Source organism: Carlito syrichta, unplaced genomic scaffold (assembly GCF_000164805.1).
Source record: "Carlito syrichta isolate Samal-C Ts95f unplaced genomic scaffold, Tarsius_syrichta-2.0.1 Scaffold302330, whole genome shotgun sequence".
Lineage (NCBI taxonomy): Eukaryota > Metazoa > Chordata > Mammalia > Primates > Tarsiidae > Carlito > Carlito syrichta.
The window spans coordinates 83,812-106,878 of record NW_007246426.1 but is presented as its reverse complement, the minus strand read 5'-3'; the positions used below and the strand labels follow the sequence as shown (position 1 = coordinate 106,878).

General features: G+C 40.1%; 1 protein-coding gene across 1 annotated transcript in view; it reads right to left on the bottom strand.

Annotated features, from left to right (window-relative positions):
* Positions 1 to 5,447: 5,447 nt before the first annotated feature.
* The window catches only part of RPAP2 (RNA polymerase II associated protein 2), an 87,472-nt gene continuing 69,852 nt past the window's right edge, over positions 5,448 to 23,067 (bottom strand). Inside the window, 2 exon segments of the mRNA XM_021711514.1 lie at positions 5,448 to 5,760; positions 12,083 to 12,232. Of these exon segments, the coding sequence (XP_021567189.1) occupies positions 12,091 to 12,232 (142 nt within the window). The 3' untranslated portion in view covers positions 5,448 to 5,760; positions 12,083 to 12,090.

The window sequence follows — 23,067 nt, the reverse complement described above, 5'->3', positions numbered from 1 at the left end:
TGGCAACGTCTACATAGCACAGGGAAGACCTGTCACATGGAACAGTGGCAGCCGTGATGACACAAGAGCCTCTGAGGGACTGGTGATGAGTCTGGCATGGGTAACCTCCAAAAGTCGGGGCTCCCGGAAGGCTGCCTGGATCTTAGTGACAGCTCCAGGAGTCACGTGTCCAGCAATAGGAGTGGCTCCAGCAGCAGCAACACATTTCAGCACAGGCTGCTGGCCTGTATTCTGGAGGATGTGAGAGTGACATCTGCTGGGTTTCCGATGGCAACAGCATTGTGAGCCACTGGCGGTTTCTTCAGGTTGTCTTCAGGTGGATGGCGCGGATGCCATCACGTTTCCTTTTTGTACATGTTCTCCTCCATCTGGAAGTCAAAGTTGGTGCCACCTGAGTTCCTGCTGGAGGGAAGCTGAGGACATGCCCCGGTTTTGTCTGCAAGACATCGAGCGCTCTAGACATCGTCAAGGTTTCCCTTTAAGTTATGGCGGGAACCTGGAACAATGCCACATGGACCCCTCTCTGGGTCACGCAGAAGGCTCTGGATATATATATATGTATATGTACTTTTGAGCTGGAGTTCACTCTGTCGCCCAGGCTGGAGTGCAGTGACACGCTCCCAGACACCGCAGTGTCAACCTGCTGGGCTCAGGCGATCCTTTCGCCTCAGCCTTCCAAGTAGCCAGAACTACAGGCTCGTGCTACCACGCTTTGGCTAATATTTCGATGAGGTCTCACCAAGTTGCCTGGGCTGGTCTTGAACCTGTGGGCTCAGGCAATCCTCTTACCTCAGCCTCCCAAAGTGCTGGGGTTACAGGCATGAGCCACCATGCCCGGCCTTGCTATATTCTTTAGAATTCCTCTGTAAGGAAGATTTATCTCTTCTCACATATAGATTTATTCAACCATTGATATCAGTATGGACTCATGTCTATTTTATGCTTTGGGTTATGATTCAGTACTATGTTATTTTGCTACTGAAATTTTTCCAGCATTGGCCACTGGGAGCTCCTTCAGGCTGGCTCCTGTATCTTTTATTTTCTTCCTCCCTCTCTCTCTCATATATCTCTCTCCTCTCCCTTCCTCCTTCCCTTTCTCTTTTCCACACAATGCACCAAGCCCTGTGTCGCTTTGACATGTTCCTTTCCTTTCGTTTTTGAGCACTGGCTTACTTTCTGGTACTACAAGTTGCTCCAGGCTCATCTTGTATTTTCCCTGTCCCAGCCTTAGAATTAGCCACTTCCCCGAGGAGCCTGAGTTCTTTTCACTGGAAAATGATATTTAGAAATCAAGACCCAGCACAGTACTTTAAACTGAATTCTGCTTCCATCCTCCCAAGCTCACATACACCTGGCAGGAGTGTGTGGGAGGCTTGGGCGGCACCTACAAAAGCAGCTGGCTTTGCAGTGACCTGGCGGGCCCTCTGGGTTCCTTGTTTCCGTGGTGAGCCCCTGGCTCTCCCTGGAGGCCCCTGGCCCTGCAGGCCGTGAGAGGTGCCTGAAGTGCTCTCTCTGGGCCAGGGAGGGCAGGGGGGATACGGCAGCTTCCCCCTCCATCCCCTGGTGCTGCGGTAGGTCGGCGAGAGGGGCTCTGTCACCATCTACGATTGTTAGCAGTTTCATCAAAGTAGAAGTGATGGACATGGACTTCACCTGTTTTTCAAGAAAGCAGGATTTATTGAGGCTCCCACAGTGGGATGGGACCCAAAGGGGTTGCCCGCTTCACCTGTTTTAAGTGCACAAATTACGTTTAAAGTTTACAAAGTCGTTCAAGAATCCCACATTTAGTTTTAGAACATTTTTTCACCCCAAAGAGACCTCTTGTGCCCACGTGCAGTCCATATTTTCATACCAGGCCCATGCCACCACTAGCTCAGCAACTGCTTTAGAGATTCGCCCTTTCTGGACGTGTCATCTAAAGAGATTCACACCACATGTGGGCCACTGCATCAGATTTCTTCACTTAGCAAATGCTTCCGAGGCTCACTCACGATGTTGGATCTATTCGTACTCCCTTGTATGGCTACACCATTAAAAAAAAAAAATCCACCAGTTAAAAAAAAAGGAAAGTAAGTAAGTTGGGCAAGATGGCACATGACCCTAGTCCCAGCTACTAAGGAGGCTGAAGTGGGAGGATGGACTGAGCCCAGAAGTTTCTGAGTCTGGCCTGAACAACCTAGTGAGGCCCTATCTTGAAACAAACAAACAAAAAAACCCACCAGCTGGACACTTGAAATGTTTCCATTTTTTGTCTTATACGAATAATATTGTTATGAACATTCACCTGCAAGTCTTGCTGTGAACACATTTCTGTTTCTCTTTTGGTGAATAGCTGGGATCATATGGTAAACTGTTTAATTCCTGAAGAAACGGCCCAACTTTTCCAAAGTGGCTGCACCATTTTATACCCCACCAGCAATGCACAAGGACTTGTTTCTCCCTGTCCTGACCCAAACTTTTAAAATTCTTTTCCCCCGAGACAGGGTCTTGCCTGTCGCCCAGGCTGGAGTACAGTGTCTTGATTGAAGCTCACTGCAGCCTCAGAATTTTGGGCTCAGATGATCCTCCCACCTTGGCTTCTTCACAGCTGGGACTACAGGTAAGCACCACCAAACCCAACTAATGTTTTTATTTTTTTGCATAGATGGGGTCTCACTGTTGCCCAGGCTGAACTTGAATGCGTGGCCTCAGGCGATCCTCCCACCTTGGCCTTCCCAAGTGCTGGGATTTATAGATTTGAGCCACTGTGTCTGTCTTTTTTAATTATAGTAATTTTAGAGGGTGTGAAGTGGTATCTAATTTTGGTTTTAACATACATTTTTTTAATGGCTAATGATGGTACACATCTTTTCTTTTGCTAAGCCGTTTGTGTATCTTCTGGGCTGAAGTGTCTAGTTATACACTTTGCTCATTTAAAAAATTAAGTTGTTTGCCTTATTTTTGAGTTTTAAGTCTTTACAAGTTCTTTACAGATACTGTATATGATTTGAAAATATTTTCTCCTTGTCTGCGGTTTTTATTTAAGTTTCTTAATAACGGTTTATGAAGCACCAAAGCTTTATATATATATATATATATAAATATTTTTTTTTTTTTTTTTGCAAGAAAGAAAAGATTTATTTAAAAAGAGATCACTTCCCACATGTGGCTGTCTGGGTGTGATCCAATGTCGCATGGAAGATGCAAAGAATTGCACAGAAGTTAGATTAAAAAATATAGTTTATTGAAAAGTAATTTAAAGAGAGAAAGAGAAGGGAGAGAGAAGATTCACCTCCCCAAGGTGGGGGAGAGGGGCAAAGCCAGGAAGCGTGGCGACAGCCATAGCTCAGAGAGCACATGGCCACAACATAAAGCTTTATATTTTGACGAAGTCCAACTTATTGGTACATTATTTTATGGAGGGTGATTTTGGTGTCTTATTTAAGAACGCTTTTCCTAAAGCAAGGTCATCTAGTCAAGGTCATCTGATCAATTTTGAGTTTATTTTTGCATATGGTGAGAGGTAAGGGTTTAGTCTTTTTTTGCGTCTGATATTCAAATTTTCTAGCATCATTTGTTGAAAAGACCATCGTTTTTCCATTGAGTTGTATTAGCACTTTTGTCAAAAATCAACTGACTGTACACGTGAGGGCTTATTCCTGAACTCTATTTCTGTTCCATTGATCTATGTACCTATCTTTACACCTATACCATAGTGCTTGATTCATGTATGGTATTGGCTTTTCTGGATACTTTGCACTTTCATACACATTGTAGGATTAGCTTATCAGTTTTTCAAAAAAATCTGCTTTGATATTGATAGGAATTGCATGATGGATCAATCTGGGGAGAACTGCTCTTTTTACAACATTGGATCTTCCAATTCATGAACCTGGAATGTGTCTACATTTACTTACACCTTCTTTAATTGCTCTGCATGTTTTATAGTTTTCACCATACAAGTCTTGTACTGTTCTTGTTAAATTTATGCCTACATATTTAATTATTTTTGGTGCTATTGTGAATAAAATTTTCATATCATTTTTGGAATTTTCTTTTTTTTTTTGAGTTGGAGTCTCATTCTGTTGCCCAGGCTGGAGTGTAAAAGTTTCTCCTTTTGCTCACAGCCACCACAGCCTCAACTTGCTAGGCTCAGGTGATTCTTCCACCTTAGCCCTCCAAGTAGCTGGAACTACAGGGGCATGCTAAAATGCCTGGCTTATTTTTTGATTTATTGTAGAGATGAGATCTCACTAAGTTACCCAGGCTGGTCTCGAACCCCTGAGCATTTTTGGAATTTTCACTGCTAGTATACAAAAACACCACTTTTGTATATTGACTGTTGTAGCCTGTGATCTTGCTGAACTTGATCAATTCTAATGCACTGTGATATTCTGTTGTGGTTAAACCCTCATCTGGTCAGAAAAGGAAAGAGAAATGTCAAAGGTATCCCAGAAGAACAGGGTGACAACAACTTTAGTCTGAATGGAGTTGTAGTTTTTGCAGTCCTTTCCCATAGCGCTTGTATGGTCTACAGCCATATTTTACAGAGAACAGAACTGAAGTCCACAAAATTTAGGAGACTTGGTCACAGAGCTAATACCTGGCAGAGCCTAGAAGAGAAATCAAATCCCCACCTCCTCCCACCGAGCCCCCCATTCCACCTGACTGCTTTCTGACCCCTTTCCAGGGTTGGGCTTTAGCAGCTACCATTTCTCCCACTGCCCAAGAGTACAGATCTGATAGCATCTTGTTTCTTGGCCTAAAATATCTGAGACCCCCCTCAACTGCTCTAGAGGTCCTTCCAAATTGCCTGCTTGATGTACACTTTGAAAAGCAATCTAAATTATAGAGACTGTCTCTCCTGAAAACAAACTACATACTCCATTTTAAAGATTTTCTTGAGTCTAGAAATTTCCAGGGTTCTCCTGTTTTGGACTTGTGAGGTTAACCATGCTGCTCAGGACCATTTTACAGCAGTCAGTTTAAAAGAATGACGAGTTGGTTTTCTTTTTCTTTTTTCGAGTTGGAGTCTCTGTCACCCAGACTGGAGTGCAGTGGCCACTCCTGGCCACCGCAGCCTCGACCTGCTGGGCTCTGGTGATCCTTCTGCCTCAGCCTTCCAAGTAGCTGGAACTACAGGCACACGTTATCACGCCCAGCTCATTTTGATTTATTGTAGAGATGAGGTCTCGCCAAGTTGTCCAGGTGGGTCTTGAACCCGTGGGCTCAGGCAATCCACTCACCTCAGCCTCCCAAAGGCGCGGGATTACAGGCTGAGGCACTGAGACTGGCTTGACGAGTAGATTTTCAAAGGGCTTCCTATTAAATTGCATTTATTGATGTAATTGTTTGCTATTCTTCAGAATCTAGAGTTTAGATTGGAAAGCCAAACAGATAATTTTCTCAATTTTTTTGTCAACTGATATGATGGCTAGAATCATCCAGAAAAATGAAAGATCATTATATTTTCTTGAATATTCACTCAAGTTTCAACTTAATACTTCAACTTTCATTTTCAAATAAAAATACTGTATCTTGTAGCTAGGGATGCAGAGACTTGGTTATCCTTGATGGAGTTAGGGTTCTCTTTTATCTGGGGAAGTCAGTCTCTGCAGTTAGGAACTGAGGGACTAGGAGGGGGAGGGTTGAAACCTAAGGAGGCAAAGGTCTGTCTTGGAATAAAGCAAGTTGTCAGTCACCTCCAGACCATCAGGGTGGTTAGAATTCCAAAAATGAGGACTAAGGGTTCATCTTCTATTCTGTCTTCATGGACTATATCTGTGAAACAAAGAAGGATAGTTTGAATAAAACATGTAAGATACTTTGCCAGCTGTTGTAGACACTGTTGTCTTCCCGGTATCCATCCCACTTCTTCTCCATTATGTAGCAACAGCTCCATGTTCAACCCGAGGGGCAGGCTCTGACTGAGCTAGGTCAACTGGAAATTCCTTCTCTCTCCCCAATCCCTTGCCAGAATGACTGAGTTTGCACATAACATTCCTGGGGCCCCATGAATTGGTTCAGGGGTGTCCTCAATCTATGTGAAGTTCAAGACTCTCACCAGGACAGTATGATATGCTATATATAAAACTGCAACTATTGAATAATTTTGTCCCACTAGTAGACAGCTTCTAAGATGCCCCCCAGTGGTCGATGACTCCTGGTATTCATGCCCTTATACAATCCTCTCACCTTGAGTATAGGCTGAACCTAATGACTAGTTTCTACCTAAAGGAATAAAGCAAAAGTGATGGGATGCTACTTCTGAGATTAATTACAAAAAGACTGTGGCTTGCATCATGGGTGTTCGCTCTCACTTGCTCCTGTGAGGGAAGCCGCATGCCATATTGAGACGCGCTATGGAGAGGACCGTATGACCAGGCATCAGGAGAAGCTCCAGGCCATAGTGAGAAACTGAGTTCGACAGCCTGTCGGGGACTACACCCTGCCAGCGACCACATGAGTGAGCCTGAAAGGAGATCTTCCAGTTGGGCTTTCAGGTGACACTGCAATTCCAGTAGACAGTTTAACAACAACCTCATGAGAGACCCTGAGTCAGAGGCCCTTAGTTCAACTATGCCTGACTCACCGAAATTGTGAGATTAAACAATGTGTGTTGTTTTAAGCCACTAAGTTTTAGAGTAATTTGTTTGTAGCAAAAGATAACTAATTACCACCATAACGAAAGTTAGTCAGAACTGGATTTTTTCCCTGTTATTTGCAACTGAAAGCATATTATCATATATCAGTTAGCAATCTTGGAAAGATTACTAGACATTCAAATCTTTAGACTTAAATGACTCTACCACAGTTTACCAAAATCAGGCAAACAGAAAAAACTCTACCTACCCACAACCATCTTCATTTCTCATGTGGAAAATTATGTAATGAGGCCTTATTAACTTATAATCCCTTGTAATACTGACAAAGTCTGGGCCAGGTTTACCTTTGATTACTTCAGCAAATGAACACTAATCACAGAGGAATTGTTAAGTCCACTTAAAATATCTATTGTTGAAAGTCCTTGAAATGACTTTAACACCATCTGTAATCTGTACAAGTTTAAAATATGCTAATTAAAATAATTTTTAATTGGTATGTATTCGTTAAAGCAGGTCTAGAAGGATTTCTGGCTAGGCATTGTCTGCTTTCAGCCTGCCTGAACAAGAAACCTTTTAACCAATAGATATTAGGTGTTATGAACCGAGAAGCATGATTAATTCAAGTCTCTGGATCACATGTTTAATAAAACAAACACTTCAACTTCACCATGTTCCTTCTTTTTTTCTTTTTCTTTATTTCAATAGCTTTGGGGGTACAAATAGTTTTTAGTTATGCGGAGGCATTGAATAGTGAAGAAGTCTGGGCTTTAAATGTACCTACAACCCACACCAGTGCACATTATACCTGACAGGTGTCCATCATACCATTCTCTCTGCCTCTGCAGATCCTTAGTTTAGCTCCCACTTATAAGTGAGAACAAGTGGTATTTGGTTTTCTGTTTCTACATTACTTCATTTAGGATGATAGTCTCTAATTCCATCCAAGTTCTATAAAAGACATTATTTCATTCTTTTTTATGGATAAATAGTATTCTATGATATGTACAGAGGGTGCCAACAAAAGTATACATTTTAAGAAAGGAAAAAGCTATACTAAAATTGTAATAGTCAACATATATCGCTAACAAAGACTACAAGTCACATTTGACTTCTGCAATTATAGGAGGTGCTCAAAGTGTTTACCTTACCATCAGTGTCCAGACACTTCTGATTATGGCGAACATCTCTTTAAATGTGTATATATTTTTTAGGCACCTCCAGTATATGCCACACTTTCATCATCCACCTGATCAGCGAATGGATATTTAGATTGATTCCACATCTTTACAATTGTGAATTATGCTGCAATAAACATTCGAGTACAGGTACCATTTTTGTATAACAACCTCCGTTCCTTTAGGTAGATAACTAGTAGTGGGATTGCTAGATGGAATGGTAGATCTACTTTTAGCTGTCTGAGAAATCTCCATAGCGATTTGTTGAGTTGTACTTATTTACAATCCCACCAACAGTGTATAAATGTTCCCTTTTCCTGTATCTGAATCAGCATCTATCCTTTAAATAATGGCCACTCATGGTGATTTTAATTTGCATTTCCCTGATGATTAATGATGTTGACCATTTTTTCATATGTTTTCTGGTCATTTGTACATCTTCTTTTGAGAGATGTCTATTCATGTCATTTGCTCACTTTTTAATGGGGTTATTTGCCGTTTTCTTGCTGATTTGTTTGAGTTCTTTGTAGATTCCAGCTATTACTCCTTTGTCAGGTATATAGTTTGCAAATATCTTCTTTCTTTCTGTAGGTTGCCTATTTACTCTGTTGATTATTTCTTTTTACTGTGCAGAAGCTTTTTAGTTTAATGAAGTCCCACTTATTTATTTTTGTTGTTGTATTTGCTTTGGGGGCTTTAGTCATAAATTCTTTGACTATGCCAATGTCCAGAAGAGTTTTTCTAGGTTTTCTTCTAGGATTTTTATGATTTCAGGTCTGACATTTAAGACTTTGACTCATCTAGAGTTAATTTTTGTATATGGGGAGAGATAAGGATCAAGTTTCATTTTTCATCATGTAGCTACCCAATTTTCCCAGCACCATTTATTGAATAGGGTACCCTTTCCCCATTGTATATTTTTGTCTGCTTTATCAAAGATCAGATGGTTATAGGTATTTGGGTTTTTTTCTGGATTCTCTATTCTGCTCCATTGGTCCATGTGTCTCTTCTTGTACCAGTACCATGCTGTACTGGCTATAGCTTTGTAGTATAATTTGAAGTCAGGTAATGTGAGGCCTCCAGCTTTGTTCTTTTTGCTTAGGATTGCTTTGACTATTCTGGTTCTTTTCTGGTTCCATAGGAATTATAAGATTGTTTTTTCTAACTCTGTGAAAAATGACAATGGTAGCTTGATAGGGATTGCATTGAACCTGTAGATTATTTCGGGTAATATGGTTATTTAAAAAATGCTGATTCTTTCAATCCAGAGGTGTCCAACCTTTTGGCTTCCCTGGGCCACATCTAATAAAGAGTGGTGTTGGGCCGCACATAAATTATATAATATAGTTAGTGTATGTACATAAAGCTTCTTTTATTTTTTAATATTTTTTATTATAAAGTTTAGAAAAATGAGAACAACATAAAACTAGTGGGACATTTGGCCTTGTTTTTGTAAAACTAACCTACCAACGTCTGGTTTGATGGAAGTGTTCACAATTCTTAGTGAGTTCTCAAGCTGCTTGTCAGAAATGTTTGTTTGAATTTTGCTCTTCATGTATTTCATAATTGAAAACAGTTGCTCACAAACATATATACTACCAAAAAACAATGTCATGAATAAGACGTGATTATGAACTTCAAAAACAGAACTACACGTGGGGTAACGATGAAAATAAATGCTAAAAACACATGATGCTACCCGGGCTTGGTGGTTCAGCCTGTAATCCCGTGCCTTTGAGAGGCTGAGGTGAGTGGATTGCCTGAGCCTGTGGGTTCGAGACCCGCCTGGGCAGCGAGACCTCATCTCTACAATAAAAATCAAAAAATCAGCTGGGCGTGGTAGCACATATCTGTAATTCCGGCTCCCTGGAAGGCTGAGGTGGAAGGATCGCCGGAGCCCAGCAGGTCGAGGCTGCGGTGGCCGGGAGCGGCCACTGCACTCCAGTCTGGGCAACAGAGTGAGACTCCAACTCAAAAAAAAAACAAACAAAAAAACACATGATGCTAAAAGATTTTGTGGGGCCACATTGGTAACTGTTCTGAGCTGCATGTGGCCTGCAGGCCATGGGTTGGACATGCCTGTTCCAATCCATGAGCATGGGATGTTTTTCCATTTGTTTGTGTCCTCTACAACTTTTTTCGTCAGAGTTTTGTATTTCTCCTTGTAGAGATCTTTTACCTCCTTAGTTAATTATACTCCTAGGTATTTTTAGCTTTTAGGCTGCCATTGTAAATGGAACCTGATTTGATCCTCAGTTTGGTTGCTGTTGATGTGTAACAGTGCCACTGACTTGTTTGTGTTGATTTTGGATCCTGAAACTTTACCAAATTTATTTATCGAGTCCAGGAGTCTTCTGGAGGAATCTTTAGGATTTTCTAGGTAGAAGATCGTATCGTCAGCATACAGAAATAGTTTGATTTCTTCTGTTCCAATTTGGATATGCTTTATTTCTTTCTCTTGCCTGATTGCTCTGGCAAGGACTTCCAGTAATGTGTTTAATAGGAGCGATAAAAGTTGGCATCCTTGCTTTGTTCCAGTTCTGCAACCTCACCATATTCTTTTTTTTTGAGTCCGGGTCTCACTGTGTCACCCAGGCTGAAGTACAGTGGCATGATCACAGCTTATCGCAGCCTCAATCTCCTGGGCTCAGGCAATCCTTCTGCCTCAGCCTCCCAAGAAGCTGGGACTACAGGTGTGTGTCACTATGACTGGCTAAGTTTTTGATTTTTTGTAGAGATGGAGTCTTGCTATGTTTGCCCAGGCTGGTCTTGAAACCCTGGGCTCAAGCAGTCCTCCTGCCTCGGTCTCCCAAAATACTGGGATTACAGGTGTGAGCCACTGTGCCCTGTTTCTTGCCATACTCTTTAAGGGCCTTTGAATGCTATACTTATACAGGACAACCTAAGCTTACTCTCTTTGCTTTACAGGGTCCTTAGGGCAGCAGAATCCCCTGAAAAAGTCACTAGGGAGGCAGATAAGGTGCTAATTCCTTTTATTCTATTTTCAAGCAAGTTTAATAAAGGGATGTTTAGCTGGGCTTGGTGGCTCAGCCTGTAATCCCGCGCCTTTGGGAGGCTGAGGAGAGTGGATTGCTGGAGCCCGCGGGTTCGAGACCCACCTGGGCAGCGAGATCTCATCTCTACAATAAATAAAAAAAAATCAGCCGGGTGTGGTAACGCGTGCCTGTAATTCCGGCTACTTGGAAGGCTGAGGCGGAAGGATCACCAGAGCCCAGCAGGTCAAGGCTGCGGTGGCCGGGAGTGGTCACTGCATTCCAGTCTGGGAGACAGAGTGAGACTCCAACTCAAAAAAAATAAAAAAAAATAAAAATAATAAAGGGATATTCTTTTTAGCTGCCCAAATACCTCTCTCAAATATTCTTCCTGTATATTTAGAGATTTTCTTCAAGATTGTTTAATAAAAATTTAAATAATAAAATTAAATATTAAATGATAGACATCAATTGTGCTTCTGGGAAGAAGATAGGATTGGAATTAGAGGTGAAGGGGAAATTTTTCTTTTTTATTATATAAACAATTCTGTATTGCTTAATTTTTATTTTATATAATACTTTGTATTGCTTTTATCATTTAAAAAGCAAAATTAAAAAAAAAAAGAAAACAAAATGCTCCCCGAGAGAGGGGTTCTCATTTCTTCAGTTATAACATTAAATCAATACATCTGAGCACTTTGGGACTGTGTGAAATGAGAAGAAAGGAAAAGATGGAGAGTTATGATTAAGGCAGGACAAGGGAGGGAATATTTTGAAGGGCAGTTCTGAAAGAGGCAAGGACGTGGGATAGTAGGAGCGGGTTATGTATCTGGGAGCAGGGTCAGGATTCAACAAAGCCAGACTTGTAAATTCACCTGCTTATCTGCACATGAAATGACTAAAGTATTGGCTGGCAGGGGGTGGTTTCACCGGAAGGGGTAGTAAGAAGAGGATATTCACAATGATCACTACAGTAGCTAGGCTGAAGTCAACTGTTACTTCCCGGGAAGAAACTTATCGGATGGGACATGTGGGATGGCCTAGGCTTGAGCATGAAACTGATAATGGGGAGTTTCCTGGGCTGCAAAAACCAGTACTAACTGTTATAGCCTACAAAGGAGGAATAGCAACAAGGATAGGGCTCAAAGTAAGAAGAATAGACAGGAAATGACTGAAGCAACTGAGAACTAAGGGACATCTTGTCCTTCCTTAGCAAGCTGGAGGCTTCTGGAGGTCTGTACTTGGTTTCTGCAATTTCCAATATAAAAAAAGAATCCACACAGTCAAAAAGTGAAGGAAAAAAACCAAAGTAAAACACAATTCAACTCACCACTCTGGTTAACAGTTGGTTCTAAATATTAGGGTTAAACTTTCAAGGTCTTCATATTTTAGATGTAATTCTTCAAGCAGGGTGGCTATAAACCGTGTAAACACCACATTTTCTTGAGAATGCTTCTGAATGCCAAGAATCGGGGTCAGCCTGAAACAACCAAAAATTCTAAATGTATATCCATGAGAGAATAAGAGCTAAGAGACTCCCATCTTCAACATGGCAGAGAGGATTTTATAAGGATAATAAGGTCTCTCTGATTTAACAAAAACCCAGAGAGAGAAGACTTTACCAATAAAAGTAGAAGAGAAGTCTCAGGAGAAGATTGAAAGACCAAACATTGTGAAATATAGAAAGAAGTATAAAAGCCTGAATTCATAACATGTTCTTCATCATGCTAGCAAAAGTTACTACAATTCTGCTCAGAAAATGAACTCTTTCTATTTGAGGAAGGGAGGTTAGAGCTGAGAGGAACTCAGAGCTGAGAACTGCTTTAAAAACATAATTTATAATGGATGTTTGGATTATACCACCAGAAAAAGACAATAAATAATAAGCAAGACTACCTTTTGAATAAAACCTTAACATTTTAATTTTTAAAACACTAAATAAATGAATTACATTTGATAAGGCACTTAATAACAACTTCATAAGGAACAATATGCTTTTTTCTCTAACCATTTCTAGTCAATACTCATAAAGACTGATTGCATATAATGGAATCCTAAAAGTAATTTTCATTGAAATGTAACAATATCTAATCAAATTACAAAGATTAAAGGTCCTTACTTTTCATAAATATTTTTCTCTCTAGAGCATATGCTTCCCAGAGTGCTTGCAAGTGACATTCGTGGAAAGCTTTTTGGGAGAAAATCCTTTTTTCCTTAAATAGTTTCACACTTCCCAAAGAGTTCTTCCAGATGCTTATTTAACCTTGGTTACTGCTACTGGGCACATCAAATAGCTCTCGGATTTTAATCAGTAAAGCTCAAGAAGTCAGAGATGAGTTCCACAGGAGCCAGGTGGAATAAGAAGCGTTTTCTGAGAGACAGATTTCTTCCTTGCTTAGCCATCTCATGTAGAAAGAAGAAAAAAAGGAAAAAATTATCAGAATTGCCCAAAGATGGCCAAGACTTCTGGAGGAAATGGTATGTTCTCTCTACCCCTAAAGCTATCTGAGCAGGATCTGGAGACTAGGTGCCTCAACAGTCCAGTGAAATACAGAGTTCTATATGGGTAACCTCTATAGTGCATTTCGTCCCCTCTCTCCTGCATTTTTTTTTTTTTTATAGCTAGGGGATGAAGTACCAAGTTCTCAGACTTCATGAGCTTTGTCTGCAGGTATTTCCCAAAGGTAGTTCACACTGGGAAATAGGACTACCCAAGTCTTCCAAACTAGGTGCCTACATAAATCTAGAGACGTGTGGCCATTTTTCCTGAGAAGGTGGAAACTAAAAGCTAACTCTGGCTTTTCCTATACTTTGGTGATGTCGACATTTAAAATATATATTGCTATTTGGTTCAATAAAACCAAAAAATACTGCTGGGTATGTTGCTCACACCTGTAATTCCAGCACCTTGGGAGGCCAAGGGAGGCAGATTGCTTGAGGCCTGGAGTTTTGAGACCAGTCTGGGTAACATAGTGAGACCTTGTCTCTACAAACAAAACAAAAATACTAGGGATGGGATAACACTAGCTAAAATAAAACCAAGAAGTCCAGGACAGGCAGATCAAATATGTCAACTCCATAGAAACCTAGCTTTTTTTGTGTATTTAAAATGGTATCTATATGCCATATCCCAAGCATTTTCTCTGATTTTCAAGGAGACTAGTATTTGGCTCATATATGAAAACAAGGCTTTCTTGATTACTTCTAAAAATGTCCTTAACCAAATTCCCAAACTTAGCCTTAAAATTAGAAATGGTGACTACCCAATTAATCTGTGTGCCCATACGAGAAAAGAATTTTTTTTTTTTTTTTGCAAAAATTTTGCAAAATATTTGAGGAATAGTGACACGTCTCTAGCAAACTTACAAGGTGAAAATGATTCTTTAAATTAATACATTTATTACAAGATGTGTTCAAATTTACCTAAAATTTTTATAAAGAAAAACTAGGGTTCATGAGAAACTTTAATTATAAGGGGGAAAAATAAAAAAAGGAAAGCAACTATGTGTTCTTATTCCATGCACCTGAGCCCATCGCAAATACTGCTCTCAGTGAGGCTTTTTTTTTGCTTAATGACCTTGGACCTGCTTTGAGAATTCTCAAAACAGGCCTCCGAACAACCACTTCAACTGTTTAGAGCTGGCTCTTGAGATGAAATCTATTCACTCCTTAGTCTAACAGTAAGACCTACGGAACTATGTATACAACACAATTCTAATCCTAGCACTAGCAGGAATGCGTGTATGATTTGGGGCAAGTTGAACCTTAAAGCTTTAGGGTCTTCTATAAAATGGGGCTAATAGTATTTAAGTATTAAAAGATTATTACACAATTCAAATGAGATACTGTAGATAAATAGCTCTTCTTAATCAGTTATGAGAATGATTATATCAACTAACATTTACCATGTGCCACCTATGAGTACTTACTATGTATTCATTCTAAGCATGAATTAGCTCCTTTAACTGTACAGTGATCTTAAGGAAGGTAGTTATCACCTCTGTTTTACAGATGAGGAAATAAAGGCACAAAAAATAGGAATATCTTACCCAAGGTCACAAAGGTAGTAAGTAGCAGGTTGCGGCTTTGAATCCAAATAATTAATCTCAAAAACTCAAGCTCTTAGCCGATATGCCAGCTTTCATTCTTTGTTCATTGTAGGCTATAGAGTACTCTGTATATTTAATTTTTACTTGCCTGCCTGATTTGTGCTGAGCCTTCAATCAACATGCAGAAGAAATAGAATGATTTAAATTTGCTTTAGAGAACTAAGGGACTACAAATATACAGATGGAAAGTAGTTGGCAGGCAGAAGGAAATGCTGATAGAGAAATCACACAAAGTCTCGTGTCTGGGGAAGACAGGAATATCAACTTGGTTCCTAGAGATTTCCACAGCAAATCATCAAATAGATAGCAAACCCCAGGAATCTGGAGCCAGGATTTCCTGACTGTTGTTAACACTGAGGCCCAAGCTGCTACATAATTATACTCTTGGAAAGTTAGCCAACAAGATTTCCTTTAACTTTATTTATGTATTTCCTTGATTTCCCTTTTAATCTTTAATGAAAAGACCCCCCACTCCGCCCCAGTCCTTAACAGAATGTAAATGTCTACAGAACTATATGACACAACCGTCCCTCAGTATCCATGAGAATTGGTTCTTGGATTTCGTGCAGATACCAAAATCTGCAGATGCTCAGGTCCCTGATATAAAATAGCAGAGTATTTCTGCATACTTTAAATCATCTCTACATTACTTATAACAACTAACTGGTATTATTATGCTATGTAAATATTTCTCATACTGTATAGGAAAAAATGACAAGAAAAATCACCTGTACATGTTCAGGACAGACGCAATTTCTTTTCCTGAATATTCTGGATCTGCAGTTGGTTGAATTCATGGACATGGAACTCATGGATATAAAGAGCTGGCTGTCTTAACTTTCTAAGAGTTAGAAATTGACACATTTTTTGGGGAGTTAGGTGACATCTAAATGAATAGGTACTATTAATAGTTCTTGTGCACTTCTAAATATTAATAATTCAGTGGATTACTTTTGGAGAGTCATGTAAACAGTGTGTTTTGTCTTTAAAATTACCTTCTCTAGAAACCAGGTTCATGAATACTAAAGTTAAAAATGTTTTTGAGAAGTTATAAAATCATAACAAACATTATATTAAGAAAGAGGGCAACCCCCTTGGGTCCCCTCCCACTGTGGGAGCTTTTCTGTTCTCTCAATAAACCCTGCTCTCTAAAAAAAAAAAAAAAAAAAAAAAAAAAAAAAAAAAAAATGCTGAACCCTGAAAATCTGATATATAGTATAATTTTATGAATAATTCATTCAAGATAATTATGGTTTGCTTCTACTTCCAAAGTAATTTACATTTAAAGGTAAATAAGGTCTACGCACAATCTTTTCCAGATTCCTTGTACCATCTACTGTAATATGTTTTATTACGTACTAGCAATTGACTCTCTGCCCACTCTTCCAGCCTGGCTGCTTCCTGGACATTTTCTGAATTCTATATTATCTCTGTAGCAAGAGGCTATCTATCTCCTTGCATAGATGAATCAGAGGCAGGATCATAACATTTTATCAGCCTACTATGGTTTTGGTCAACTATAAAGGCTGGTTGTAGTTACTGCCAAAGATGATACTATGAAACTGTTGGGATTCTTTTTAGGGGACATGCTGTCCTAATGACAGGTGTTACTGGGCTAACTGGAGTTTGAGGACGCATCTGAGCCTGGAGGTGGGTTCTATCCAGAGCCTGCTTTTGTTGGCAGTCACCACTGAAGAAGGCTTGGTAAACTACAAAACACCGAGCATGGCACAGTCCTTGTGTGTGCTTAGAATCAGGCCCAATGAAAGGTGAAGAAAGACATTACCGAAAATGTTCTTTTCATGATCAATAACAGCCTCCTAGCTGCCACTTCTGAAAGCCTCCTCTGCATTCTCTTCCCAGTTGACTCTGTATATCCCTGATTATTTTCCCCATTCCTAGAATTTTCTTCCTTTTGGCTTTTGAGGCACCCTTAGTCCTGGTTATCCTCCTACCCTGATTCTTCACAATACCTCCTGTTTTTTCTCATTCTGTGAAAAATGAAATTGGTAGTCTGATAGAAACTGTGATGAATCTGTAGATTATAATAGTCATTTTAACAATTTCATTCTTCCAATCAATGAATATGGGATGTTTTTCTATTTGTGTCTTCTACAACTTCTTTCATCAATGTTTTACAGTTCACTTGTAGAGATCGTTAGTTAAATATATTCCTGGGTATTACAGCTTTGGAGCTGTCATTGTAAATGGAATTGAGTTCTTGATTTGATTCCCAGCTTGATCATTTTTGGTGTATAGCAGTGCTACCGCCATGTGTGTGTTGATTTTGCATCCTAAAACTTTACTGAATTCATTTGTCAAATCTAGGAGTCTTTGAAGGAGTCTTTAGATTCTCTAGGTTTCAGTTTTATAGAATAGCATCAAAAATTGGAACCAGTTCTTGGAAAGTCTGGTAGACTTTGGTGGTGAGTCTGTCAGGTCCTGGACTTTTTTTTTGTTGGGAGACATTTAATTACTGTTTCAATCTTGCTACTCATTATCGGTCTGTTCAGGGTTTCTTTTTTTTTTTTTGAGTTGGAGTCTCACTCTGTCGCCCAGACTGGAGTGCAGTGGCCGCTCCCAGCCACCGCAGCCTCGACCTGCTGGGCTCCGGGGATCCTTCAGCCTCCGCCTTCCAAGTAGCCGGAATTACAGGTATGCGCTACCACGCCCGGCTGATTTTTCTGATTTATTGTAGCGATGAGGTCTCGCTGCCCAGGCGGGTCTTGAACCCGCAGGCTCAGGCAATTCACTCACCTCAGCCTCCCAAAGGCGCGGGATTACAGGCTGAGCCACTGAGCCTGGCTTGTTCAGGGTTTCTATTTCTTTCTAATTCAAGGTTGGGAGGTTGTGTTTCCAAGAATTTATCTATTTCCTCTAGATTGTACAGTTTGCTTGAGTATAATTGTTCATAATAGTCTTGAATGACCTTTTGTATTTCTATCATCAGTTGTAACGTCTCTGTTTTCATTTCTGATTGAGCTAATTTGAATATTCTCTCTTCATTTCTTAATTAATCTAGCTAGAGGTCTATCATTTTGTCTCTCTTCATTTCTTAATTAACCTAGCTAGAAGTCTATCATTTTGTCTATTTGTCAAAGAATCAACTTTCTGTTTCATTGATCCTTTGTATTGTTTTTTAAATTTAAATTTTATTTAGTTCTGTTCTGATTGTCATTATTTCTTTTCTTCTGCTATGTTTGGGTTTGGTTTGCTTATGTTTTTCTAGTTCCTTCAGGAGTGACGTTAGGTTGTCAATCTTATATAATTACTGTATAAAACTTAAGCACTGTAAATTTTCCTCTGAGCACAGCTTTGGCTGTATCCCAGAGGCTTGATAACTTGTTTGGTTGTCATTCATTTTGAGGAATTCTAAAATTTCCATTACATTTGATTTCATTGTTGTCCCCCAAATCAATGAGAAACAGATTATTTAATTTCCATGTTTTTGTTTGATTTCACAAGTTCTTCCTGGATTTAGTTTCTAGTTTGATTCCACTGTGGTCTGAGATGTTTGATATGATTTTGATTTTTTTGAATTTATTGAGACTTGATTTGTGGCCTATCATATGGTTTAGCTTGGAGAATGTCCCATGAGCTGATGAGAAAAATGCATATTCTTTGGTTTGGGGGTGGAATGTTCTGTAGATGTCTGTTAGTTCCATTTGCTCTAGGGTCCTGTTTAACTCCAATGTGTCTTTGTTGACTTTCTGCCTTTGATGATCTGTCTACTTCTGGCAGTAAAGTGTTAAGTCTCCCACTATTATTGTATCTGTCTATCTCTTCTTTTAGGTCTAGTAGAACTTGTTTTTATAAAGCTGGGGCTCTGGTGTTAGGTGCATATATATTTAATATTTTTATATTTTCTTGTTGGATCAATCCTTTATCATTATATGATAACCATCTTTTGTTTTTTTTTACTGTTGTTAATATTATATATAATATCAGCCATTCTGATATCTTAAGAATGGCTATTCCTAATCGTTTTTAGTTTCGTTTGTGTGGAATATTTTTTCCCATCCCGTTACCTTGAATCTATAGGAGTCTTGGTATGTTTAATGGGTCTTTTGAAGGCAGCAGATATTTGAATTTTTTTTTTTAAAATCCATTCTGCCAGTCTGTATCTTTTTAGTGGGGCACTGAGACCATTTACATTCAGGGTTAATAATGACATGTAAGGTAGCATTCCATTCATCATGCTGGTTGTTTTATTTATTTACTTATTTTTTTCTATTGTGTTAGTATTCCATAAGCCCTGTGAGCTTTATGTTTCCAGTGTTTTTCTACTGGTGTATTCCCATCTTTTGTTTCAGTATTTAGAATCCCTTTGAGTATTTCTTGTAGAGGTGGAGAATAGACCCTTTCGTAATGCAATGATTTACATGTAAGTCTCTTTTCACATGACTTCCTTCATGATCTCCTCTATGTGTAGCATGCTGCAATTGTTAGTCAATCTTAAATTCTAGACATTGTTCCTCATATATAATCTAAATGTCTCTGGCAGAATTTTATTTTTTCCTTCATAAAATTCTTGTCAGTTTTTTGGGGGAAGCAGGCTCTTAAGGTTATTCCTTCATATTCTCAAATATGGTTCTCAGTTAATTCTACATCCTTTTAATCTTTCCTTATAGATGCCATCTGACTATTCCATATTTGATTTAGTGTTCTTTCCTATGTCTCCTTCTAGCTTTTCATTTTCCTAAAATGTAGTGCCCCAGAATATAAATATTGTCCAAATTCATTATTTTAAAATACAAAACACACATCTTACTCCATAGAAATATATCATAAAATAAACATTTTCACTTCTAAGTTATCTATGAAGTACAATTACAGGATCTTATAAAAAACCCACCCCCTGCTTTTTTTTTTTTTTTGGTTAAGTTTACTCCTCAGTTTCTTCTCTTCCCCTTTATCTTTTATCTGTGCACTATTAATTAAGATATATTATTACATACCTGTTTAACCTTTTCATTACAGAAGAACCCCTACCCAATTAAACACTGAAAGTGACTCAAGCTTCTATTCTAATCTTGTAACTCGTAATAGTGAATATCAAAGAAAACCATAATACCTGGGCCCCAAGACTTCTATTTAAATAAAAAACAGTAATATGCTCTAGCCGATATTTAATTAGTTTTAAGCAGAAAATACTTTAAAAATAATCGTGACTGGTGGTGAGGAAAAACAAAAGATTTTTATTTTAAAATTTATTTCCTTCAAGTACTTTTAAGTATGAATGTAAACTTTTTTTTTTTTTTTGAGATGGAGTCTCACTCTGTCACCTCGACAGGAGTGGAGTGGACACTGCAGCCTTGACCTGCTGGGCTCCAGTGATCCTTCCGCTCAGCCTTCCAAGTAGCTGGAACTACAGGCACGCACTACCACGCCCGGCTACTTTTTTGATTTTTATTGTAGAGATGAGGTCTTGTCAAGTTGCCCAGACGGGTCTCGAACCCACGGTCTCAGGCAATCCACTTACCTCGGCCTCCCAAAGCGCGGGATTACAGGCTGAGCCACCGAGCCCAGCCTGAATATAAACTTTTAAAGGCAACACAAAAAGAATGGTTTAACTAAGTTTATATGCTGGAGAACATGTTTTTAAAAATCTACATAATAAAAACTTGCAATGTATAAATCAAAAACAAGAGGAAATGTCTCATGAAAACTCCACTGATTCAAGCTCAAGTTTGAAGACTGCCTTCTATAACTAGTTCTTTACCATATGGTAAGTGGCATAAAGACAAAAGTAAAAAGCCAAGTGTCAAACCATCTTATTGATAAGACCTGTATTTAGCTGACTGCTCCACATATGCTCCACATCAAAAGGAGAGAATCCAAGTCAGGTTAGGACAAGTACCCTCCATTTGCTATTACTGAGCTGTCAAACAACATATGGTTAACAGGAATTATTATATAGAGTAGTGAGAAGAGTTTCAGAGTTTGGGCATGACAACTGAAAGGAGAGGGAGAGAGAGATCTAATTAAAAGTTGCCATTTTAATTAAAACCTTGTAGCCAAAGATTTAAAGCTGTATAAGTTCTTGATTGAGCTTCAGAAGTAACTTACTTATAATTGTGCATGTCATTGCTTTGTATCCTATCGATAGAGAAAGTTCTATAAAGAGTTAGAATTAGTTGGGTGCTGTGGCTCACGCCTGTAATCCCAGCACTTTGGGAGGCTGAGGCAAGAGGATTGTCTGAGTCCAGGGATTTGAGACCAGCCTGGGGGACTTGGCAAGACCTTGTCTCTACAATAAATCAAAAATTAGCCATGCATGATGGTGTACGCCTGTGGTTCCAGCTACTTGGAAGGCTGAGGCGGAAGTACTGACTGAGCCCAGCAAGTCAGGGCTACGGTTGGCTGTGAGCGGGCCATTGCACTCCAGCCTGGGTGGCAGAGTGAGACTCTGACTCAAAAAAAAAAAAAGAGTTAGAGTTGTGGTTTATTGAGCAAGTGTAACTAAACTGATGGAACTTTATGTTCTCTATCTCCTGTAGCACAATAAAAGCCAGTCATGAACTTGGATTTTTAAATGGCCTTCCCCATTCTGGTCCCTACTGCCTTGCTCACTGCACTCACATGGAACAACTGGGAACTCCATAATGTAGCTCTTGCAACACTGTAAATCACTGCACAGTCTGAATTATCCTTTCCTGGCTGAGTACAGTGGCTCATGCTTGTCATTCCAGTACTTTGGGAGGCTGCAGCGGGAGGATCACTTGAGGCCGGGAGTTTGAGACCAGCCTGGTCAACATAGTGAGACCTGATATCTATTTAAATACATTTGTTTTTCTTTCTTTCTTTTTTTTTTTTGAGTTGGAGTTTCACTCCGTCACCCAGACTGGAGTGCAGTGGCTGCTCCCGGCCACCGCAGCCTCGACCTTGTGGGCTCCGGCGATCCTTCCGCCTCAGCCTTCCAAGTGGCTGGAACTACAGGTGTGCGCTACCACGCTCTGCTAGTTTTTGATTTATTGTAGAGATGAGGTCTTGCCAAGTTGCCCAGGCAGGTCTCGAACCCGCGGGCTAAGGCAATTCACTCACCTTGGTCTCCCAAAGCACGGGATTACAGGCTGAGCCACCGAGCCCGGCCAAAATACATTTTTTTTTTTTTTTTTTTTTTGAGTTGGAGTCTCACTCTGTTGCCCAGACTGGAGTGCAGTGGCCGCTCCGGCCACCGCAGCCTCCAACTGCAGGGCTCTGGCGATTCTTCTGCCTCAGCCCTCCAAGTTGCCAGAACTACTGATGCGCGCTACCACGCCTGGCTAATTTTTTTAATTTATTGTAGAGATGAGGTCTCACCAAATTGCCTGGGTGGATCTCGAGCACGCGGGCTCAGGCAATCCACTCACCTCAGCCTCCCAAACACTGGGATTATAGGTTGAGCCATAGAACCCAGTTAGTTCCTCAATTCTAACATGGAAATCATAGCAATAAACGGCTCATATGGTTGCTACGAGGATGAAATAAGTCAATTCTCGGAGAACACTTTGAATCATGTCTGGCATATTGCAAACACCGTGTTTCATATTTTATTATGGTTTATGATAAACTGGCAAGAAAATAAGGCTTACCTGAGCAGATTGCTGCTGGATATTGGGTTGCCTTGGTCAGGAATGAGCGTGATCAAGCGGCTTTTGTTTGAGTGGCCTTGGGCGAAATCTCCTAGGTGAAAAGGAGATAGAATGAATGAGTCCCGGGTGGATGAGATAGAAAGAGAAACGCCATCAGTGGAGGCTAAAGGTTCCCTGGAATCAAATGTAGGAAATTGCAAGTGTAGAAGATGCGGGTTGTATCCTTGCCAGGTTTGAGAAGCCACCTGGGCCATCTCCACATTTCTCTTGCTGTCTCCAGACCGTTCACGGGATCCCAAATCATCCTGGTTCGACTGTAGCTACATTCAGCACCGACTCGTGGTAGGTTACAAATCAATGGGTAGGTTTTTGGATCCTGCGGTCGCCTGAAACATTCAGAAGAGATTCCAGGATCTCCTGGGCGACCTTAAGAAAGTGGGTTGAGCAGGGCTCGGTGGCTCAACCTGTAATCCCGTGCCTTTGGGAGGCTGAGGTGAGTGTATTGCCTGAGCCCGCGGGTTCGAGACCCGCCTGGGCAGCGAGACCTCATCTCTACATTAAATCAAAAAAATAGCCGGGCATGGTAGCGCATGCCTGTAATTCCGGCTACTTTGAAGGCTGAGGCGGAAGGA